At 47.0% G+C, this 17,809-nt stretch overlaps 2 protein-coding genes across 8 annotated transcripts in view; one reads left to right on the top strand and one right to left on the bottom strand.

The window, feature by feature from the left end:
- The window catches only part of cgnb (cingulin b), an 82,566-nt gene extending 78,962 nt beyond the window's left edge, over positions 1-3,604 (bottom strand). Inside the window, exon 1 of the mRNA XM_059643030.1 lies at positions 3,173-3,604. The gene's annotated coding sequence lies outside the window, so the exon portion shown is untranslated. The remainder of the gene's footprint in view (positions 1-3,172) is intronic.
- Positions 1-17,809, top strand: part of LOC125449672 (tropomyosin alpha-3 chain) — a 53,142-nt gene that overhangs the window by 12,854 nt on the left and 22,479 nt on the right. For 3 of the 7 annotated variants that reach the window (XM_048525534.2, XM_048525533.2, XM_048525531.2), the window contains exons 3-5: positions 11,760-11,893; positions 13,846-13,963; positions 14,460-14,530. In XM_048525534.2, coding sequence (XP_048381491.1) covers positions 11,760-11,893; positions 13,846-13,963; positions 14,460-14,530 — 323 coding nt within the window. Of the gene's footprint in view, positions 1-3,226; positions 3,510-11,759; positions 11,894-13,845; positions 13,964-14,459; positions 14,531-17,589; positions 17,666-17,809 lie in introns of those variants that run through there. The other 4 variants (XM_059643029.1, XM_048525536.2, XM_048525532.2 and 1 more) reach the window with 4 other exon arrangements.

Here is a 17,809-nt window from a genome sequence, read left to right as displayed (position 1 = left end):
ACAATCCGACCCCACCACCCAAGACATTTTTCCATCCCCTCCCCTGTCTGCTTTCCGGAGAGACCACTCTCTCCGTGACTCCCTTGTTCGCTCCACACTGCCCTCCAACCCCACCACACCCGGCACCTTCCCCTGCAACCGCAGGAAATGCTACACTTGCCCCCACACCTCCTCTCTCACCCCTATCGCAGGCCCCAAGATGACATTCCACATTAAGCAGAGGTTCACCTGCACGTCTGCCAATGTGGTATACTGCATCCAATGTACCCGGTGCGGCTTCCTCTACATTGGGGAAAACAAGCGGAGGCTTGGAGACCGCTTTGCAGAACACCTCCGCTCAGTTCGCAATAAACAACTGCACCTCCCAGTCGCAAACCATTTCCACTCCCCCTCCCATTCTCTAGATGACATGTCCATCATGGGCCTCCTGCACTGCCACAATGATGCCACCCGAAGGTTGCAGGAACAGTAACTCATATTCCGCCTGGGAACCCTGCAGCCATATGGTATCAATGTGGACTTCACCAGTTTCAAAATCTCCCCTTCCCCTACTGCATCCCTAAACCAGCCTAGTTCGTTCCCTCCCCCCACTGCACCACACAACCAGCCCAGCTCTTCCCCCCCACCCACTGCATCCCAAAACCAGTCCAACCTGTCTCTGCCTCCCTAACCGGTTCTTCCTCTCACCATCCCTTCCTCCCACCCCAAGCCGCAGCCCCTTCTACCTACTGACCTCATCCCACCTCCTTGACCTGTCTGTCTTCCCTGGACTGACCTATCCCCTCCCTACCTCCCCACCTATACTCTCTCCACCTATCTTCTTTACTCTCCATCTTCGGTCCGCCTCCCCCTCTCTCCCTATTTATTCCAGTTCCCTCTCCCCATCCCCCATTTGCTGACATTTGGCTCATATCCCTCTAAACCCTTCCTCTATTCATGTACCTGCCCAGATGCCTTTTAAGCTTACCAGCCTCCACCAACTCCTCTGGCAGCTCATTCCATACACACACACCACCCTCTGTGTGAAAAAGTGAAGAGTTTTTCACAAGAATTCCTATCCTATAGGGAAAACAGCCGAAGTCTTCTCCCCAGCATGGGGATGTGTCCAAACTTAGAGGGCATAGGTTTAAGATGAGAGGGGAAAGATTTAAAGGGACCTGAGAGGCAACTTTTTCACACAAAGGGTGGTGTATGTATGGAAGGAGCTGGCAGAGGAAGTGGTGGAGGCTGGTATGATTACAACATTTAAAAGGCATCTGGATGGGTATATGAATAGGAAGGGTTTAGGGACATATGGCCCAAATGCTGGCAAACGGGACTAGATTAATTTAAGATATCTGAACGAGTTGGACCGAAGGGTTTGTTCTGTGTTGTGCATCTCTACGACTATAAATGGGTTTTTTTTTAAATGGTGAGTCCTGGTTCTAAATTCTCCCATGCAAGGGTGTGTTCTATCTGTACGTGCCTGGTCAAGACCCCTCAGGATTTCATATTGTTCAATCAAGTCACCTCTCAGTCTTCCAAACTCCAGCAGATATAAGCCTAGCCTATCCAACCTTTCTTCAAAAGACATCTATCCATTAGAAGCTTAGCCAACTGTCTCTGAACTGCTTCCAATGCACTGATATGTAAGCCTTGCATTTATTCTGTAAACGCTAATCATTGCCTGTTTATCATCATACCTTTTAATGTTGTTTCCCAATTTACCACAGCCAAATTACCCGTCATATCTTTATCGCTCCCTTTCAGACACTAGTCTCAGATTGAGCAGTAGTGATTGCAAATATAATGTACAAATTGCCATCATTTTGTGTATGATAACTTGTCCCTTGAGGATCCTTCGCAAAGAGATTGTTAATTAGCCCTTTCTTATCTGTACAATGGTTGAGTTATATGAGTTATAACAGATCGTTTTTAAGTCAGGTCAATATCAGGAGCCAATGCTACGCATTCCAGGAAGTCAGCACCTATAGCATTACTGCTAATGAGTTTCACCAACTCTATATAAGGATTGAATTCCTCTGAGATTACTGCATATCCCGTGTTACGCCCATCACACTCTTGAGCCCTACTCTCCAAATAAACAACCATAAGATGTTGGACCAGAATTAGGCCATTCGGTCTATTGGGCCTGCCCCACCTTCAACCATGGCTGATGTGTTTCTCAACCACTTTCTCCTGCCCTCTCCCTGTAATCCTTGATCCTCCTACTAATCACAAACCAATCTACCTCTGTCTTAAATGTACTCCATGACTTGGCCTCCACAGCCTTTTTGGAGCAAAATCTTCTCTGTTTGGACACTAATTGGAAGGGGGATTATTTCCCAGATTGGACACTATTTGGAGGAAAATCCTCTATCTCTCTGATTGGTGTCTGTTTGGAGGGGGATTCTTCCTCTGATTGGACTCCGCCTGGAGGGGTTTCCTGTCTGATTGGAAGCATTTGGCAGGGGATCCTCTCTGTCTCTGATTGGACCTTATTTGGATGGGTATTGTCTCTCTGATGGGATACCATTGGAGGGGAATTCTCTCTGTGATTGGCCACCATTTTGGAGGGATCCTCTCTCTGACTGGACACTAACTGGACAGGATTCTCCCTCTGATTAGACACCACATACAGATAGAGCCTCTCTCTCAGTGGACACCGTTTTGGATGGGGATCCTCTTTATGTTTGGATTCCATTTGGAGGGGGATTCTCTCCAGACACCATTTGGAGGGGGATCCTGTATCTGATTGGATCCCGTATGGAATGGGATCCTCTCTCTGATTGGATACAATTTCGAAGGAAAGTCTCTCCACGACTGGACACCATTTGGAATGGGATCTTCTCTCTGATTAGACCCATTTGGATGGGGATTCTTTCTCTGATTGGACCCCATTTGGGATGGGATCCTCTGTCTGATTGGACACAATTTGGAGTGAGATTCGCTCCATCATTGAACACCATTTGGAATGGGATTCTCTCTCTGATTGGACCCATTTGGATGAGGATCCTTTCTCTGATTGGACACAATTTGGGCTGGGATTCTCTCCCTGACTGGATTCCATTTGGAAGGTGATGCTCTCTGACTGGATAACATTTGGAAGGGGGATTCTCCTTCCGACTGGGCACCATCCAGGAAGGGGGCTCTCTCCCCACGCCCACCACGTCACGCGTGCTCGCGCTCGTACCTTTACGCGTGCGCACCTCCCGGGGCGGTCCCGTTTCTCCGTCACTTCCTGGAAACGCCCGGGCCTCTGCCCACCCCTCTCCCCGTTGCCGGGTGTTTCTATCGACAAGAAGCAGCAGCCGCCAGCATCAGCCGCCTCTTCCTCCTTCTGTCGCTACCGTTATTACTAATAATATTAGCAGTAATTGTCGCCGGTCTCCGGTACCCCGATGGCTGGCACGTGCCTTGAGGCGGTGAAGCGGAAGATTAAAGTGCTGCAGCAGCAGGCTGACGACGCCGAGGAGCGAAACGAGCGCCTGCAGCGGGAGCTCGATATCGAGCGAAAGAGCCGGGAGAATGTGAGTGAGTTACCGGGAGGAAGGTAGAGAGAGGGGCCGTGAGTTTCCCGTCAGCTTCACTAGATCCCCGTCCTCCCTGAAGACAGCGGCGTAGGAACCGCCTGCGCATGTTCGGCAGCCGGGCGGACCGTGTCTGCGCCTGCGTGCTTCTCCCTTTGGGGTCTTGGATGGTATGCAATGCAACATTTCCCATCTCTGCGGGCAATGCAATGCAACATTTTCCATTCGTGGAGGTGAGGCGAGGCAAGGCAATGCAATGCAACGCTTCCCTTCTCTGGAGGCAATGCACTGCAGCCTGTCTGCATTACTGGAGGGCATGTGGTGCTGCCTTTCCATCCCTTGAGATGCGATGTATACAGCATGCCCCTTTCTCCTATTGGGAGATGGGTAGTGTAATATTTCCATCCCTGGTGTTGGGGACAATGCAGTGCAATGTGCTTCTCCTATTGGGGATATGTAATGCAACATACTCTTTGCAGGAGTAGCGAGATGTGCAGTGCAGTGAAGACACTTCATTTCTGTTGGTTATGGGAGTATGTAATACAGTATGGCTGTTATGTTGGGGAATATTTCTTCACTTGGATTCTATGGGGTTTGAGTTTGAAGGTCCAGCAGAGGGGAGGAGAGGAGAAGGTGTTCCTCGAGTCAAAATTTATAAATTTAATGGAAAGTTCAGGATATATGGCATATTTTTCTGCATTTGGTTATTTTAGTCTAAGCTGTGAATTGAAACAATTAAGTAATTGGCATATGATAGAAGTAGTTAGCGAATCGAGCTCTCACCCAAGACCATAAAACTGCCTAACTTCACTGGGAGCTTTTTGATTTGCTGGTGTCAGAAGGTACAACCTGCTTATCATCAGTTGCTGTCACTTGCGGTCAAACTTAGTCTTCCTTCCCATGTATAGATGGCACATCTGCCTGTGACGTTATTGGTGTGAGAGAGGCGACAAAGTGTGATGCTGAGCATCAGCAATATAGGTTTAAATGCAAGACATTTTAAAATATACTACTAGAGGATCTTCCTGTCACACAACCTGTATAGCATTACCATGAGAGGAGATCTATCCGACTAAACATCGTGGGAGAAGAGTAGTAGTATTGCAGGAAGAATTACAGTACAGAGAAACACCCACTTGACCCTTGCAGCCCACAAAAAACCTTCTGCCGCAACGCTTCACCACCCCTCCCCCCCCAACCCCGCAACTAACTCTCACACTATCACTGTATCCTTCTCTTGCATCCTCCCCTACATTTTTATCCAAGTCACCTGCTCAGGGGCAATTGGGAAACATCAATGAATGCTGGTTTCGCCAGAGCTGACCACATTCCAAGAATGTATAAACAGCAGCTTCCCCTTAAAGGCATGTCTGCTATTCGTTTCACCCACTCCCTATAGGAGTGAGTTCCATCATCTTGTCATTCGTCAGGTTAAGCGGTTTCTCCTGAATTCTTGAGTGGATATTTTTGGTGGCTGTTTTGTAACGATGCTTCCCCCGCCATCCCCAAAAATGGAAACACCTTACTCCAGCTCTACCTTCTTAAAAACTTTGTTATTTTAAACTGTCACTGTCAGGCAACATCCTTCAGCAACCTGTTTTTTGAATAATGTTCACTGGATAATCTGGGATGGGAATCTCAGCTGCCTGTTTCTTCCTTCCACTATCCATTTGGCGTTTTGGCAGAAGGTGAAGGTTAGGCTCAAAGGAGCAGAGCATTCTCATGGGAACATCATTAGGATTGGCGCATGTGGCCAAATAGCTGCTGGCATTCCTTTCTGTGCTGTTCGAGAAAGTGAATGAGATGCAGAAGGGTGCTAATGCCACTGGAGCCCCGTTCAGGTTGTGTACATGCCCACATGAGCGGACTTGGGCTGGGCAGCTGTACGCCAATGGAAATCTTTGAACCCCATTTGTGATCTGTGGCTCTATAGCGCATTGACTCCAGTAAAATATTAACTAACAATCTAGTTTTCTTTCTTGAGAAGTGGTTATCAGAAGCCAATGGGGTAGGGCGATTTGGAAACCAACCTTCTCAGTTGCAGTTTCCATCTTGAGCTCCAAGCTCCAATGAGCTGCAGAGATGTGACACATGGGAGGCTTACTGGGCCATTTCACATCAGTCCCAAATCCCACTGCACGGAACTCGGGGGGGCCTTGCTGTGATTGGTTTAATGATGCTTACCCTTTTGAGGGAATCCAAAACAACAGGGTCGTGGGCCAGCACGGTGGCTCAGTGGTTAGCACTACTGCCTCACAGGGACAGGGACTTGTGTTCGATTCCACCCTCGGGCACCCATCTGGATGAAGTTTGCGCATTCTCCCTGTGTCTGCATGGGTTCCCTCCGGATACTGCGGTTTCCTTCCACAGTTCCAAAATGTGCAAGCTGAGTGGGTTGGCTGTGCTAAATTGCCTATACTGTCCAGGGATTTGCAGGCAAAGTGGGAAATACAGGGATGAGTAGGTTCACTTGGTTTGCTTTCATGCTGTAGGGATTCTATGATTCTACGAGACCAGTCATTAATCAAATCAAAGAATTTAGGAAAAACATCTTTACCCAGAGACCAAGGAGAGGATGGAGGTCTCTCTCTCTCGGGGAGTGGTTGAGGCGAATAGCAGACAAGTACTGAAGGTAGAAGCAGTGTAGACATGAGGTGGAGAGGAACAGAAGAATTTGGGGAGATGGGAGAGGACCTGCATAGAGCATAACCAAATCTTTTGCAACAAATGCTATGTGTATGGGTATTATCAGTGTGCAAGTTTGCTGATCACTAAGATGAAGGGGTTAGCTGGGCCTGTATCCATTAGGCTTTAGAACGTTGAGAATTAAGCTTATTTGGACAGACAAGCTCTTCAGCGGTCTTGATGAGGTTTGGAAGAGACTTGAGGATTCCTCCCCCCCCCCCCCCCTGCCAAAACCTCTGGGAGAGCCTAGAATTATGAGTCAGAATTCTTAAAAAGAAAATCCTCTTTTTAAGATGAAGAAGAAATGTTTTCTATTGGAGGGTCAGAAGACTATGGAACTTTCTTCCCCAGACAGGTCACTGAATGTGAACAAGAAGCAGGAGTAAGCTGACAAGCTACTCAAAGCATTTTAATATGACTATTTAATTTACAATTTATTAAGATCGTGGCTGATATGAATGATCACATTCCCGCCTGTCCAGGATAACGTTCTCCTTGTTAAACAGAAATCTGTCCATCTCTTTCTTGAAATCATTCCATCTACTTTTTGAGGAAGAGTTCCAAAGACACTTCTCTCTGAGAGGAAAAAGATTTGCTTAATCACTGTCTTAAATGGGTGACCCTTATTTTAAACAGTGACCTAGATTTCCCCATAGAAAGAAACATCGTCTTCTCATCAAGACCTCTCAGAATCTTTAAGTTTCAAAAAAAAATCTTCCATTCTACTTAACCCCAGTGGATGCCGACCTGGCTTGTTTACCCATTCCTTGTAAGACAGTCTGCCCATTCCAGATATCAGTCCAGTAAAGCTTCTCTGAGTTGCTTAAAACGCGTCTACCTTCTTCCTTCAATAAGGTGACCAGGACTGTAGATATGTAGTTGCACAGTATCCTGTTTTACTGAAGCATAACCTCCCTACTTTTGTATTCCAACCCCCCCTTGCAATGTATTGTAATTTCTATTAGCTTTGCTGTACCTGCATGATAATCTTTCTTTGATTCATGCAATAGCTCACTTGGAACCTTCTGCATCTCCAAACTCTACAATCTCTCAACATTTAGACTGTAGGCTTTCTTTTACTTTTAAGGCACTGTAAGAGAAGTTTTCCTATTCACCCTGTTCAGAGGATATGTTCTGTCAAACTGGAAAGCAACAGATAAATGAGTGAAGGGAGAGAGAAGATTCAGAAAGGTACAGAAAAAAAGGACAACAGAGAATGAAAAGAGAGAGGAACTAAAAGACATAGAAGCTGTGAGGATACTAAAGTTATGGCCCATCTTTAGAGCAAGTACGACCTGGATCTGGGCCTCCTGATTTGGATGTAGGGGTGCTGCTGCTACTACTACTCCACAATTGCCCCTAAGACACAGTTAGGTCCTTTGTTAACGAAGGGGGCCCAGAGTGTTGAGGGATAGGCAGCGAAAGTGGGGTTTTTGGTCACAGACAGATCAGCCATGAGCTTATTTGGTGGAGGAGCAGGCCAGAGGGGCTGAATGGCCTGAGCTGTTTGTATGAAACCATCAGAAGTGGTGAATCAGCCTGTGGAGGTGGGTATTAAGATCCCATGTACCAACTGAAGATGTGTTGTTTGGGGGGTAGAGGTGGATAAAGTCCTGATTTCCTCACCAACCACCATTTTAATCCTCCGTCAAACCTGTTGAGGGATCTGGGGCGGGGTGACATGGCAGCAGCTAAGTAGGATTTTGGTGTTCTGACAGACTCACTGCACTTAACATTAAGTGTGTATTTCTCTGTATAGGTGCTGCTAGGCTTGCTGAGTTTCCCCTAATGCCTTTAAGTTTTTGGTGCCTTGGCCTACTATCTCCTTCTGTTGTTCAGCGTTGAGTTTTACCTAATAATGCTGCTGTATTCATACAAATATTTTGAGGATTTGGCCAGAACTAGATTAGCAGGGGTTTACAACATAAGCTGAACTGCAAACCATTTTGATCTGTGGTAGAGGCTGGTTGTAAGCAGTGCTTCCTTCCTTTTTCAGACTTCTTGCTTCTGGTAGACTTGTGATTATGCATGGGTCTGTCAGCGCATATGCGCAAAAGCAGATGGATCCTGGACGAAGAGGAAGTGGTCACACCGGTGATGTGTGACTCAGGAGCTGAGCTTTGAGGCTAGTGTGCAGTTTGATCATCAAAACAGGAAACAAACTTTTATTTGAGTGGCCAGAAACAGTATGCCTGTAAAGTAAAGCAGAGGACAGGTTTTCGCTTTCTTTAAATAAAAAGGCTGTAGCTGCATAACCATATTGTCATTCAGCTCATCAGATCTGTACCAGCTTTAGGATGCCCCAATTAGGTCCTTGCTTAAAAAGAAATGGTGATCACGATTGGCCCTGGATACCTCATCTAGGCTAATGTTACAAGAGAAGTGCAACGTTGGTGGAGGTTCTCCCCCTCTCTCTCCACCCACTTCTCTCCCCCCACCCCCTGACTGAGTTCGAAACTCTTGTGGCTATGACTCATTTGACTGCAGCAGTCTTGAATCCAAGTTCTTTTCCACGATCTCTGCCAGCATTCCTTCCCCCTTACTGATTCACACCGTCAGAGTTGATCAGAGCGTGACGACCCTGCCAACAGTAAAGGGGTAGGGACTGTGAGGAAGTGAGAATGGAACTGCTGGGGAGAAGCAGAAGTGAAATGCTGCTGTTTTTAACATACATATTATGTTAGGAGTAGATGTTGGTCATTTGGACTTCAACCAACTTCAGTAAAAGTGGTGTGTTTCGGTTTTGAATTCCACATTCCTGTTTATCCTGTAACTCTCGGTTCTTGAATAAAGACAGGCACTAGAAACCTGGAACATATGCAGAGAAACACAGCAGGTCTAGCAGGCAACTGCTAGATGAAGGGTCTAGGCCCAAAACGGCAGCTTTTGTATTCCTAAGCTGCTGCTTGGCCTGCTGTGTTCATCCAGCTCCACACTTTGTTATCTCGGATTCTCCAGCATCTGTAGTTCCCATTATCTTTGCGGAAAGAGAATCAGAGTTAACCTTAATAGTCTGATATGACTGTCCTATAGGACTTTTCAGTTCTAAAGAAGCGTTGGACCAGGGTTGAAATATTAACTCCATTGGTGAGGACCAGAATCATAGAATCCTTACAGCATAGAAGCAGGCCATTAGGCCCAGCGAGTCCACACTGATCCTCCGAACGGTATCTTGACCAGACTCGTCCCATCCCTGTAACCCTGCATTTCTCATGGCTAATCCACCTAGCCTGCATGCTCCTGGTGCAACGGGCAATTTAGCACAGCCAATCCATTCTAACCTGCACATCATTAGACTGTGGGAGGAAACAAGAGCACCTGGAGGAAACACACACACAAGGTGAGAAAGTGCAAGACCCACGTAGTGTGAGGCAACAGTGCTAACCACTGAGCTGCTGTGCCGCTTATTGAAGTGGGAAGCTGGAGAAACAGCTGAGGGAGAAAGGAATAGAAGGAGAGGGGTGTAGGAGGCAGCAAGAGGAGGCCTTGTGAAGCAGTGCCTTTGGGCTTTGAGGCTTCTTTCTATGCAGTTAGTTCTCAGATCTATGTATAATGTTTTCAAAATATACAAAAAGTTAGTGAAGGCTGTGTAGCAATCAAATAACATCTTTTTTTTGGAACAGTGTCCATCTCACATCAAGTATTTCAGTGATTTTTTTTTTGTTTTTTGCTGTAACCCACTAACAGCCAAGGGAGCAATGGAGAAGAGGTGATGATTGTGGGCAAGGACTGTTGGGCAGCACTGTGCTGTGGATCTTTGCATGACTGTCTGAACCACTGCAGCAGGTAGACAGAGCCTTCCTGTCTGAGTAAAAGGAATCGTGTACTCGTTTGACATAACGGTAGGTTGAGGCCTCTCACAGGCTATCAGAAGGGAAATGGTTAGCGTAGCCCTGTAGATAAAGTGCTGAAGTGTGTACAGCTTGGAACCTTAAGCCTTTAACTTATGCTACATGTTATTTCTGAGGTATTTTAACGTCTCACCTTGCACCCTGTCCAAACGCACGACTGTAGCCCATCAAATACATCCCTGTGCAAGTCTTTGCATGTTACCTGTTTATCCCTTTCATCATGTATAGCCTGTTGCACCCTCCTGCAACCGTGCAGTGGATGAAACCTCAGGGGGCAACCACCTACCAGCAACTGAGTACCATGGTTTGCTGATAAACCCAATAGCTGCAAGAGATGAGATTTTGTGTACCAGTCTCGTGCCAGTCTGAGCATGGTACACTCTGTCCTCTCAGGACCAGTGTCAGTTCTCCGGGAAGACTAGCAGCATTGTTAGCTGAGTGAGCCAAGAACAGGATTATTTTTCTTTTATTTCGTTTGGTTGCCAGACACCACTACTGATTGGACTGGACTGTTGGCCTGAGCCAGGAGCATGCGATACTCAGCAATGGCTTCCTGTTTTGCCACCTTGCTCCCTCTTGCTGTTACATATTGCGTTGTCATGGTTAGGCTAATGCTAGATTGTGACAGGGTGTGTCGAAGTCACCACAAGTGGGTGGCTGCTTCCTTTCTGAACATACAGCCATTCATAGGGGTAGCTCGCTTATATTTGCTGGCTTCTGGGTTTCTAAAATATTGCAAACTTCACCATTATTCTGCCTGACTGTCAGGTCCTTACCCTGTTACGGGGCGATTTGAGGTATCAATAAAATAATTCGAGTAATCCAGAGGCCCAGACTAGTGCTCTGGTGACCTGGTATCGAACCCCAATCACAATGTCTAGGGGTATTTTAAAATTCAAAGAATAAATCTGTAATACAAAGCTAGCCTCCTTAATAACCTTGAAAGTACTGTTGCTGAAAATCCACTTGATTGACCTCTGTTACTTCCTGCTGTCCTTACTTGCTCTGGTCCTCCATGTTCCAAGTAGACAGAATTGTTAAGAAGGTGTTTAGTACACTTGGAATGTTTGTGTTGTAGTTGTGTAGGATGTTGGTGAGGCCACTTTTGGAATACAATGTGCAGTTCTGGTCATTGTTTATAGGAAGGATATTATTAAGCTGAAGAGGGTTTGAAAGCGATTTGCCAGGATGTTTCCAGGAATGGAGGGTTTGAGTTATGAAGGAGAGCCTGAATAGGCTGGGACGTTTTTCTTTGGAGTGTAGGAGGTTGAGTGGTGATCTAATGGAGGTTTATAAAATCATGAGGGGTATGGATAAAGTAAATAGCACAAGGTCTTCCCCTTGGGGTGGGGGAGTCCAAATCAAGGGAGCATATTTTTTAAGGTGAGAGGAGAGATTTTTTTGAAAGGCACTCAAGGGGCATACAGTCTGTGAGTGGAATTGAACCCTGGTCCCCTGTACTGAGAGATAGCAGTACTAACTACTGTGCTATCCCCTACCATGATTGGATATGAGGTGCCCATGTGACTGTGTATACGCGTGCATAAAAGCTGGGTGCAGACCAAGTTCTTGATACCTTTACCAGACTTGGGTTCTCGGTCAGACTGGTCAACCAACCTTCTCCCGCGTGGTCTCCTGATGCCTTTAACCCTCAGTGAAGCCTGCCATGTATCAGCCCCAGCTACTGACGTCACTGTCCCTTTCTCTTGCCTAGGCTGAGACGGAGGTGGCCTCCTTGAATAGGCGCATCCAGCTGGTTGAGGAAGAGTTGGACCGTGCCCAGGAACGCCTTGCGACAGCCCTGCAGAAACTGGAAGAGGCTGAGAAGGCAGCAGATGAGAGTGAGAGGTGAGACTGAAGGAGAGGCAAGGGCCGGGGACACTTCTGACCCTTTTAGGGGAAGGAAGGGATGTGGGACTTGCTGCCACTGCAAGTGGGCAAGCCAAATAGCAGAGATGGGGATCATCTTGATAGACACACCAGGAGAAATCTCTTGCTGCTTCATAAAAAGTAAATCTCTCAAGCTGATCATGTCCCAGGTAATCTCCCTGGTTTGCAAAGAGCTGCTTGATATCAGTACAGCCTGGTGGATGTGATACAGGGAGATCTGATGTAAGCAAAATGTTTTTAAGGACAACTTAATGCGGTAGATTTTCAGTTGAGCTGTGTCCTTTGTGTCGCTAATGTGTTCATGCCATATTCATCCACTGTTATCATTTTGTACCACTCTCACAGCGGAAATAACAAGCGAAGCATTGTCCTGACTTATTTATGTGGCAGTGACGTTAATCACCCTGACAAGATCAGTCTGCCAGCCACGACAGTCGCTTCAGAGCTGAGATTTTGACTTGTGACACACACCTCCTCCACATGCCCTTTACTGTGGCCCTGGCTGTAGCGACAGGCCGGCACTGGTCAGTGTTTTGTCCCACAATCTGCACAGCTCTCAATGCTGCCCCTCTGGACTCAAGCCAGTGAGCGATCTTGCATTGGTCTTCTCTGGTTTGAGGTGAAATTCATCCTCTGGTGTCAGAATTGGACCATCAGAATATGTGGCTGCAATTTGCGTTTCTTGTTTCTCGTTTCTCTCTCTCTCGGGATGAGGGTGTTTCTGGCAAAGCTAGCAGTTGATACCCACTCCCATTTGCCTGTTGATGATGCGAGGTATTGCATTTTTGCCAGAACAAACAGGGATAGAACTCGTACAGAGATAGTAGGAACTGCAGTTGCTGGAGAATCTGAGATAACGAGGTTTAGAGCTGGATGAACACAGCAGGCCAAACAGCATCAGGGGAGCAGAAAAGCTGACGTTTCGGGCCTAGACCCTTCTTTAGGAAAAGAAAGGGTCCAGGCCTGAAACGTCAGCTTTCCTGCTCCTCTGATGCTTGGCCTGCTGTGTTCATCCAGCTCCACACCTTGTTATCATAGAACTCGTACAGTTGGGTAGTGTTGTAGGACAGAGGGACCTAGTGGTCAAGGTGCATAATTCTTTGAAGTTTGCATTGCATGTAGGCAGAGTGGTTAAAAAGGTATTCAGCACGCTTGCCTTCATTGTTCAGGCCTATGAGTATAGGAGTTGGGACATCTTGTTGAGGTTGTATTGGATGTTAGTGAGGCCTCTTGGAGTAGTGTGTCCAGTTCTGGTCTCCCTGCTTTAGGAAGCATATTATTACGCTGCAGAGGGTTCAGGATGTTGCTGGGCATTAAGGGTTTGGGTTATAAAGACTGGACAGGCTTGTGCTTTTTCACCTAGCATAGGAGGTTGAGGTGATCTAATCGGGATTTATAAATTGTCAGGGATATAGATAGGGTCAATGGTAGGTATCTTTCCCCAGGATGGGGATTTCAAGACTAGGGGGCACATTTTTTAAGATGAGAGTAGAAAGTTTTTAAACACACAAGGGGCAACAATTTTATACTGGTTCTCATGTGGAATGACCTGCCGAAGAAAGTGGTGTATGTGGGGTTACAATATTTAAAAGACATTTGGATATGTACATGAATGGGAAGGGTTTGGAGGGATATGAACCAGAGCAGGCATGTGGGACTGGTTCAGTTTGGGATTATGGCCAACATGGACCAATTGGACTGAAAGCTCTGTTTTGGACTGCGTGACTGACTCTATGACACAACCTGGGACCTTCCTGGTCACGGTAGCTTAGCTTGAAAGCACCCCCCTCCTCACTTTTGTTTTTCTTTTTTTGGATGTGGGTTCTGGGGTAAAGTTGACGATTAAACGCTTTTCCAAACACTCAGTGACGGGGTTAATTAACTGGAAGCTGACGTCTTCCTGTCCTCAGAGGAATGAAGGTGATTGAGAACAGGGCCCTGAAGGATGAAGAGAAGATGGAGCTGCAAGAGATCCAACTGAAGGAAGCCAAACACATCGCAGAGGAGGCGGACCGCAAGTATGAGGAGGTAAGCAAGGGAATGGGTGGGGGGGCTGAGGAGTGCAGGAGTCAACGGGGTGTGCTTGTCGGGGGGTTGGGGGGGGGGGTGCTGGTGTTTAACAGTTACCACACAGTGCTGCTGAAACTGGGCTTTATCAGTGGAGCTTGTGCACATATATACATCTTGAGCCCATTAAATTGGTGAAGGGAATGTACGGGTTAGGAAATGTTCGCAAGTTTCAGGAAGCACACAGGTGTTCTCGTAGTTTGATAGCTGCAACTGATTCGATGTGCAAGATGCATGATGGCATCCGTTCTTGGGACGGTGTGTATTGTGACCTATTTCACAAGCCTTTCAAATCTTGCCCTTCAGTGCCACAGTTCTGACCTCCCATAATAGCTGTGATCAGCTCTACGACAATGGGACATACTGAGTTTTTAAAAGTATAGGTGCGAAAAGACAGACCATAGCTTCAACAATAGTGGGTGATAGTGCGCAAGTTGAAAGCTTTCTTCCTTTGTAGGTTGCCCGTAAGCTGGTGATCATTGAGAGCGACCTTGAGCGTACAGAGGAACGCGCAGAGGTGACAGAGTGGTAAGTATTCTGTTTGCAAGCGAGGGATCGGGCTGAGATCGAATGTTACTTGGGGAGGTGTGTCCTCAGTTTCAACAATCCCCTTGGTTTTCTGACCTGTGGTTTGTGACAGGGTCAGCTGGATTCGGGGAAGATATCTGTTTGGCTCAGCACCTTGGCATGTTTAAAGTGTGGGAGCAGGCCATTCAGCTCATCGAGTCCACACTGACCCTCCAAAGACCATCATGCCCGGCACCCCCCAAATCTCTGTAATCCTGCATTTTGCCATGGCTAACCCACTCCAAACTGTACATCCCTAGGCACTATTGGGGGAACTTAGCATGGCCAATCCACCCTAACCTGCACATCCCTGGGCATTGAGGGAGGTAACCGGAGCACCCGGAGGAGGTTTACGCAGACAATTCCACCCTCTGACAACTAAACACTGGGTCTTTGGTGCCGTGAGGCAACAGTGCCAACCGCTGGGCTAATGTGTTGCACTTCGAAAAGTTTTTCTATTGCTGAGGTGCGGTGTTTCCCCTTCCAGTGATCCCTAGAATAATACTGTGATGTGAGGGCTCCTGGCTTGTTTCTTCTTTTAATTCTCCAGTTTGTGGGAGGTTGAGTTGCCCTGCCCCACTTCCCACATTTGTTGGAATCTGATCATTGGATGAATGTCTGGGTTATCGCACCAGACACATACCCCAGTTCTGTACAAATATACATGTCCTGATGCGTAATAAAGCATCATTACGATGCCCTTCCCCTCCTGAAGGCACTGGTTACTGTTGGGCTGCAGAAACTAGGAGCAGGAACAGGCCATTCTGCCACTCATGTCTGTTCCACCATTCAGTGTGAACGTGGCTGAACCTCTGCCTCAATGCTATAATCCGACTTCTTCGTACCCTTTCATGCCTTTTAAATCCGCTAATTTAGAACATAGAACAGTACAGGCCCTTCAGCCCATGATGTTGTGCTGAACTTTTACCCTAAACCTTAGGTCTATCTAACCTCCACCCCCTACCTTATGCTATCATCCATATGCCTATCTAATAGCTGCTTAAATGCCCCAAACGAGGCTGAATCCACTACCCTCTCTGACAATGTTTTCCACACCCCTACCACTCTGAGTGAAGAACCTACCTCTGACATCTCCCCTATATCTACCTCCACTCACTTTAAAATTATGCCCCCTCATAACAGCTACCCCCACCCTAGGGGGAAAAAGTCTCTGGCCGTCCACTCTTCTATGTCTTGCTCTCTTTCTTGAACGTATTGAGTAATTGACCTCCACAGTGGGAGAGAATTTGACATGTTGGCCAGCCTGAAGAAATACTTCCTCATCCAAGTTCTAAATAGCCTACTTCATACCCTGAGACTGTGACCCCCTGGTTCCAGACTCCCTCAACCAGGGGAAACATCCTCCCCGCATCCAGCCTGTTAGAATATTACATGTTTCACTCTGATCTCCTCTCAATCGTCTGAACTCTCACCATAATCACAGTCCTAGCTGTCAGCAATGGCTTCTCACTAGCAGGTTGCTTGACTGAAGTAATCTGGAGCCAAAACAAGGGGGAATGGCCACACCATGAGAAACTCCTCTTCCTGTAACTTCTGTCTCCCCATCCACCTCCCTTTCTGATGGAGTTCACCGTGGACAGACCAGAAAATATTGCACATGTTCTCCTAACCCCCCAAGGCGCATCTCCTTCTGACTTGGAATCCTTTTGCTGTCACTGGGTCCGAATTTGGGAACCCCTTCGCCCGTAGCACTGTGGGTGTCACTGCAGTTGGGCAGACTGCACTGATTCTAGAAGGTATCTCACCACCACCTTCTCGAAGGCACTTTAGGATGGGCAATAGATCACGCTGATGGCCATAATCCCTGGAGTGAAATAAGCAAAAGGAGACCTGGGTTCCTGTTCGCCTGATTTATTTCCAGCAGATTCCCCTTGATAATGTGCGGTTACTGTTGTGGAAGGGGGAGAAGGAAAGTTCCCAGCTCCTGGACGTTAATTACATTTCACATACACATTCAGAAACCAACTGCACTTTTGCAGCCGATGCAGTAAAGGTTTCACCTTTTTTACTAGATTCCAGATGAATATTTGCAATGACGAATCAATATCAAAGTTCTTTTTCCATGTCCAGTCCCAGTATTCTTCCTCCCGTCTATCTGTGTTTATCCCGCCACTCCACTGGAATTATTACCCACTAGCTTCCAGCTAACACTGGGTCTCAGCAGCAACAATTTTAGCTGCTTAGTCCGCTCTCTCGCCCCTGCCCCACACCCCCGATCCCCGCTTCTCCCTTCTGTTGTTCACTAACCCTGAGTTCCCTTGATGATCTGTTACTTCCCTCCCTCACCCTCTCCTTCATCTTTCACCTAAACTTTCACAGACTGGGCTTTGATCTGTGCAGGGAGCTGAAAAGATTTTTGTTTTATTGAGGTCAAAAATAGAGCACCATTAGCCTGCATGTAAGCTAGACTGGAATGTGTAAAAGAGGTCGGCTGCACGTTTGTAGAGCCAGATATGATCCACAAATTAATCTGCATAGCCCACAAGGTTTCTTGAAATATTGGGTCCAGTGTTTGGACCTCCCTCAGAAAGGCGATGTGGACTGTAAGAGGTTCAGTGGGTGGGGGAATCATGGGTTTCCAGAATGTACCCCAGGTTGCATGCAGTTGTTGCTGGTTAGCCATCCAACCGGCCACCCTTCAGAGTGGTGGGCCTGGACAGCTGAATTTAATGGGGCTTCTCGACCTTGGAGGGCATCACAGCTGAACTTGCCCTTTGCCCACCGTTTGCGAGCTTTCACAGTACTCCTTCCATAATGGGGAGGAGAAGGGTGGAGAGGAATTGGCAGAAAGTGACATCCTGCTATTGACCGTTCTATTGTGTATTTGATGTATAAATTCTCAGGGGCTCCAGACCATCACACCGATTTTGTCACGTTTGTTTTCCCCCCCTCCCCCTTCCTTTTGTTGTATCCTCTGTTTCTTTTGCATGCTGTACGTGATCGAATCATCCCATTTAACCCTTCACCCCTCTTGCATGTACCTTGTGGAACACTAACAGTACTGTGCGGAAACTGGAGGAGGAGCTTAGAACCAGAGATCAGAACTTAAAAGCCTTAACTGCATTACAGGAAAAGGTACTGAACTCGTTGGCTTTTATCTTCATTCACGTATTGTTTGAAATGAGTTGTTTCCTTCACTTGCTCTCAACCTTGTAGAGGTGAGATGGAAGAAATTATTATCAAATAGCAAGAAATGTCAATTTTACATTGTAACCGTCT

This window comes from Stegostoma tigrinum, chromosome 47 (genome assembly GCF_030684315.1).
Source record: "Stegostoma tigrinum isolate sSteTig4 chromosome 47, sSteTig4.hap1, whole genome shotgun sequence".
Taxonomy (NCBI): Eukaryota; Metazoa; Chordata; class Chondrichthyes; order Orectolobiformes; family Stegostomatidae; genus Stegostoma; species Stegostoma tigrinum.
The sequence above is the reverse complement of the archived record's forward strand: the minus strand, read 5'-3'. Positions and strand labels throughout refer to the sequence as shown.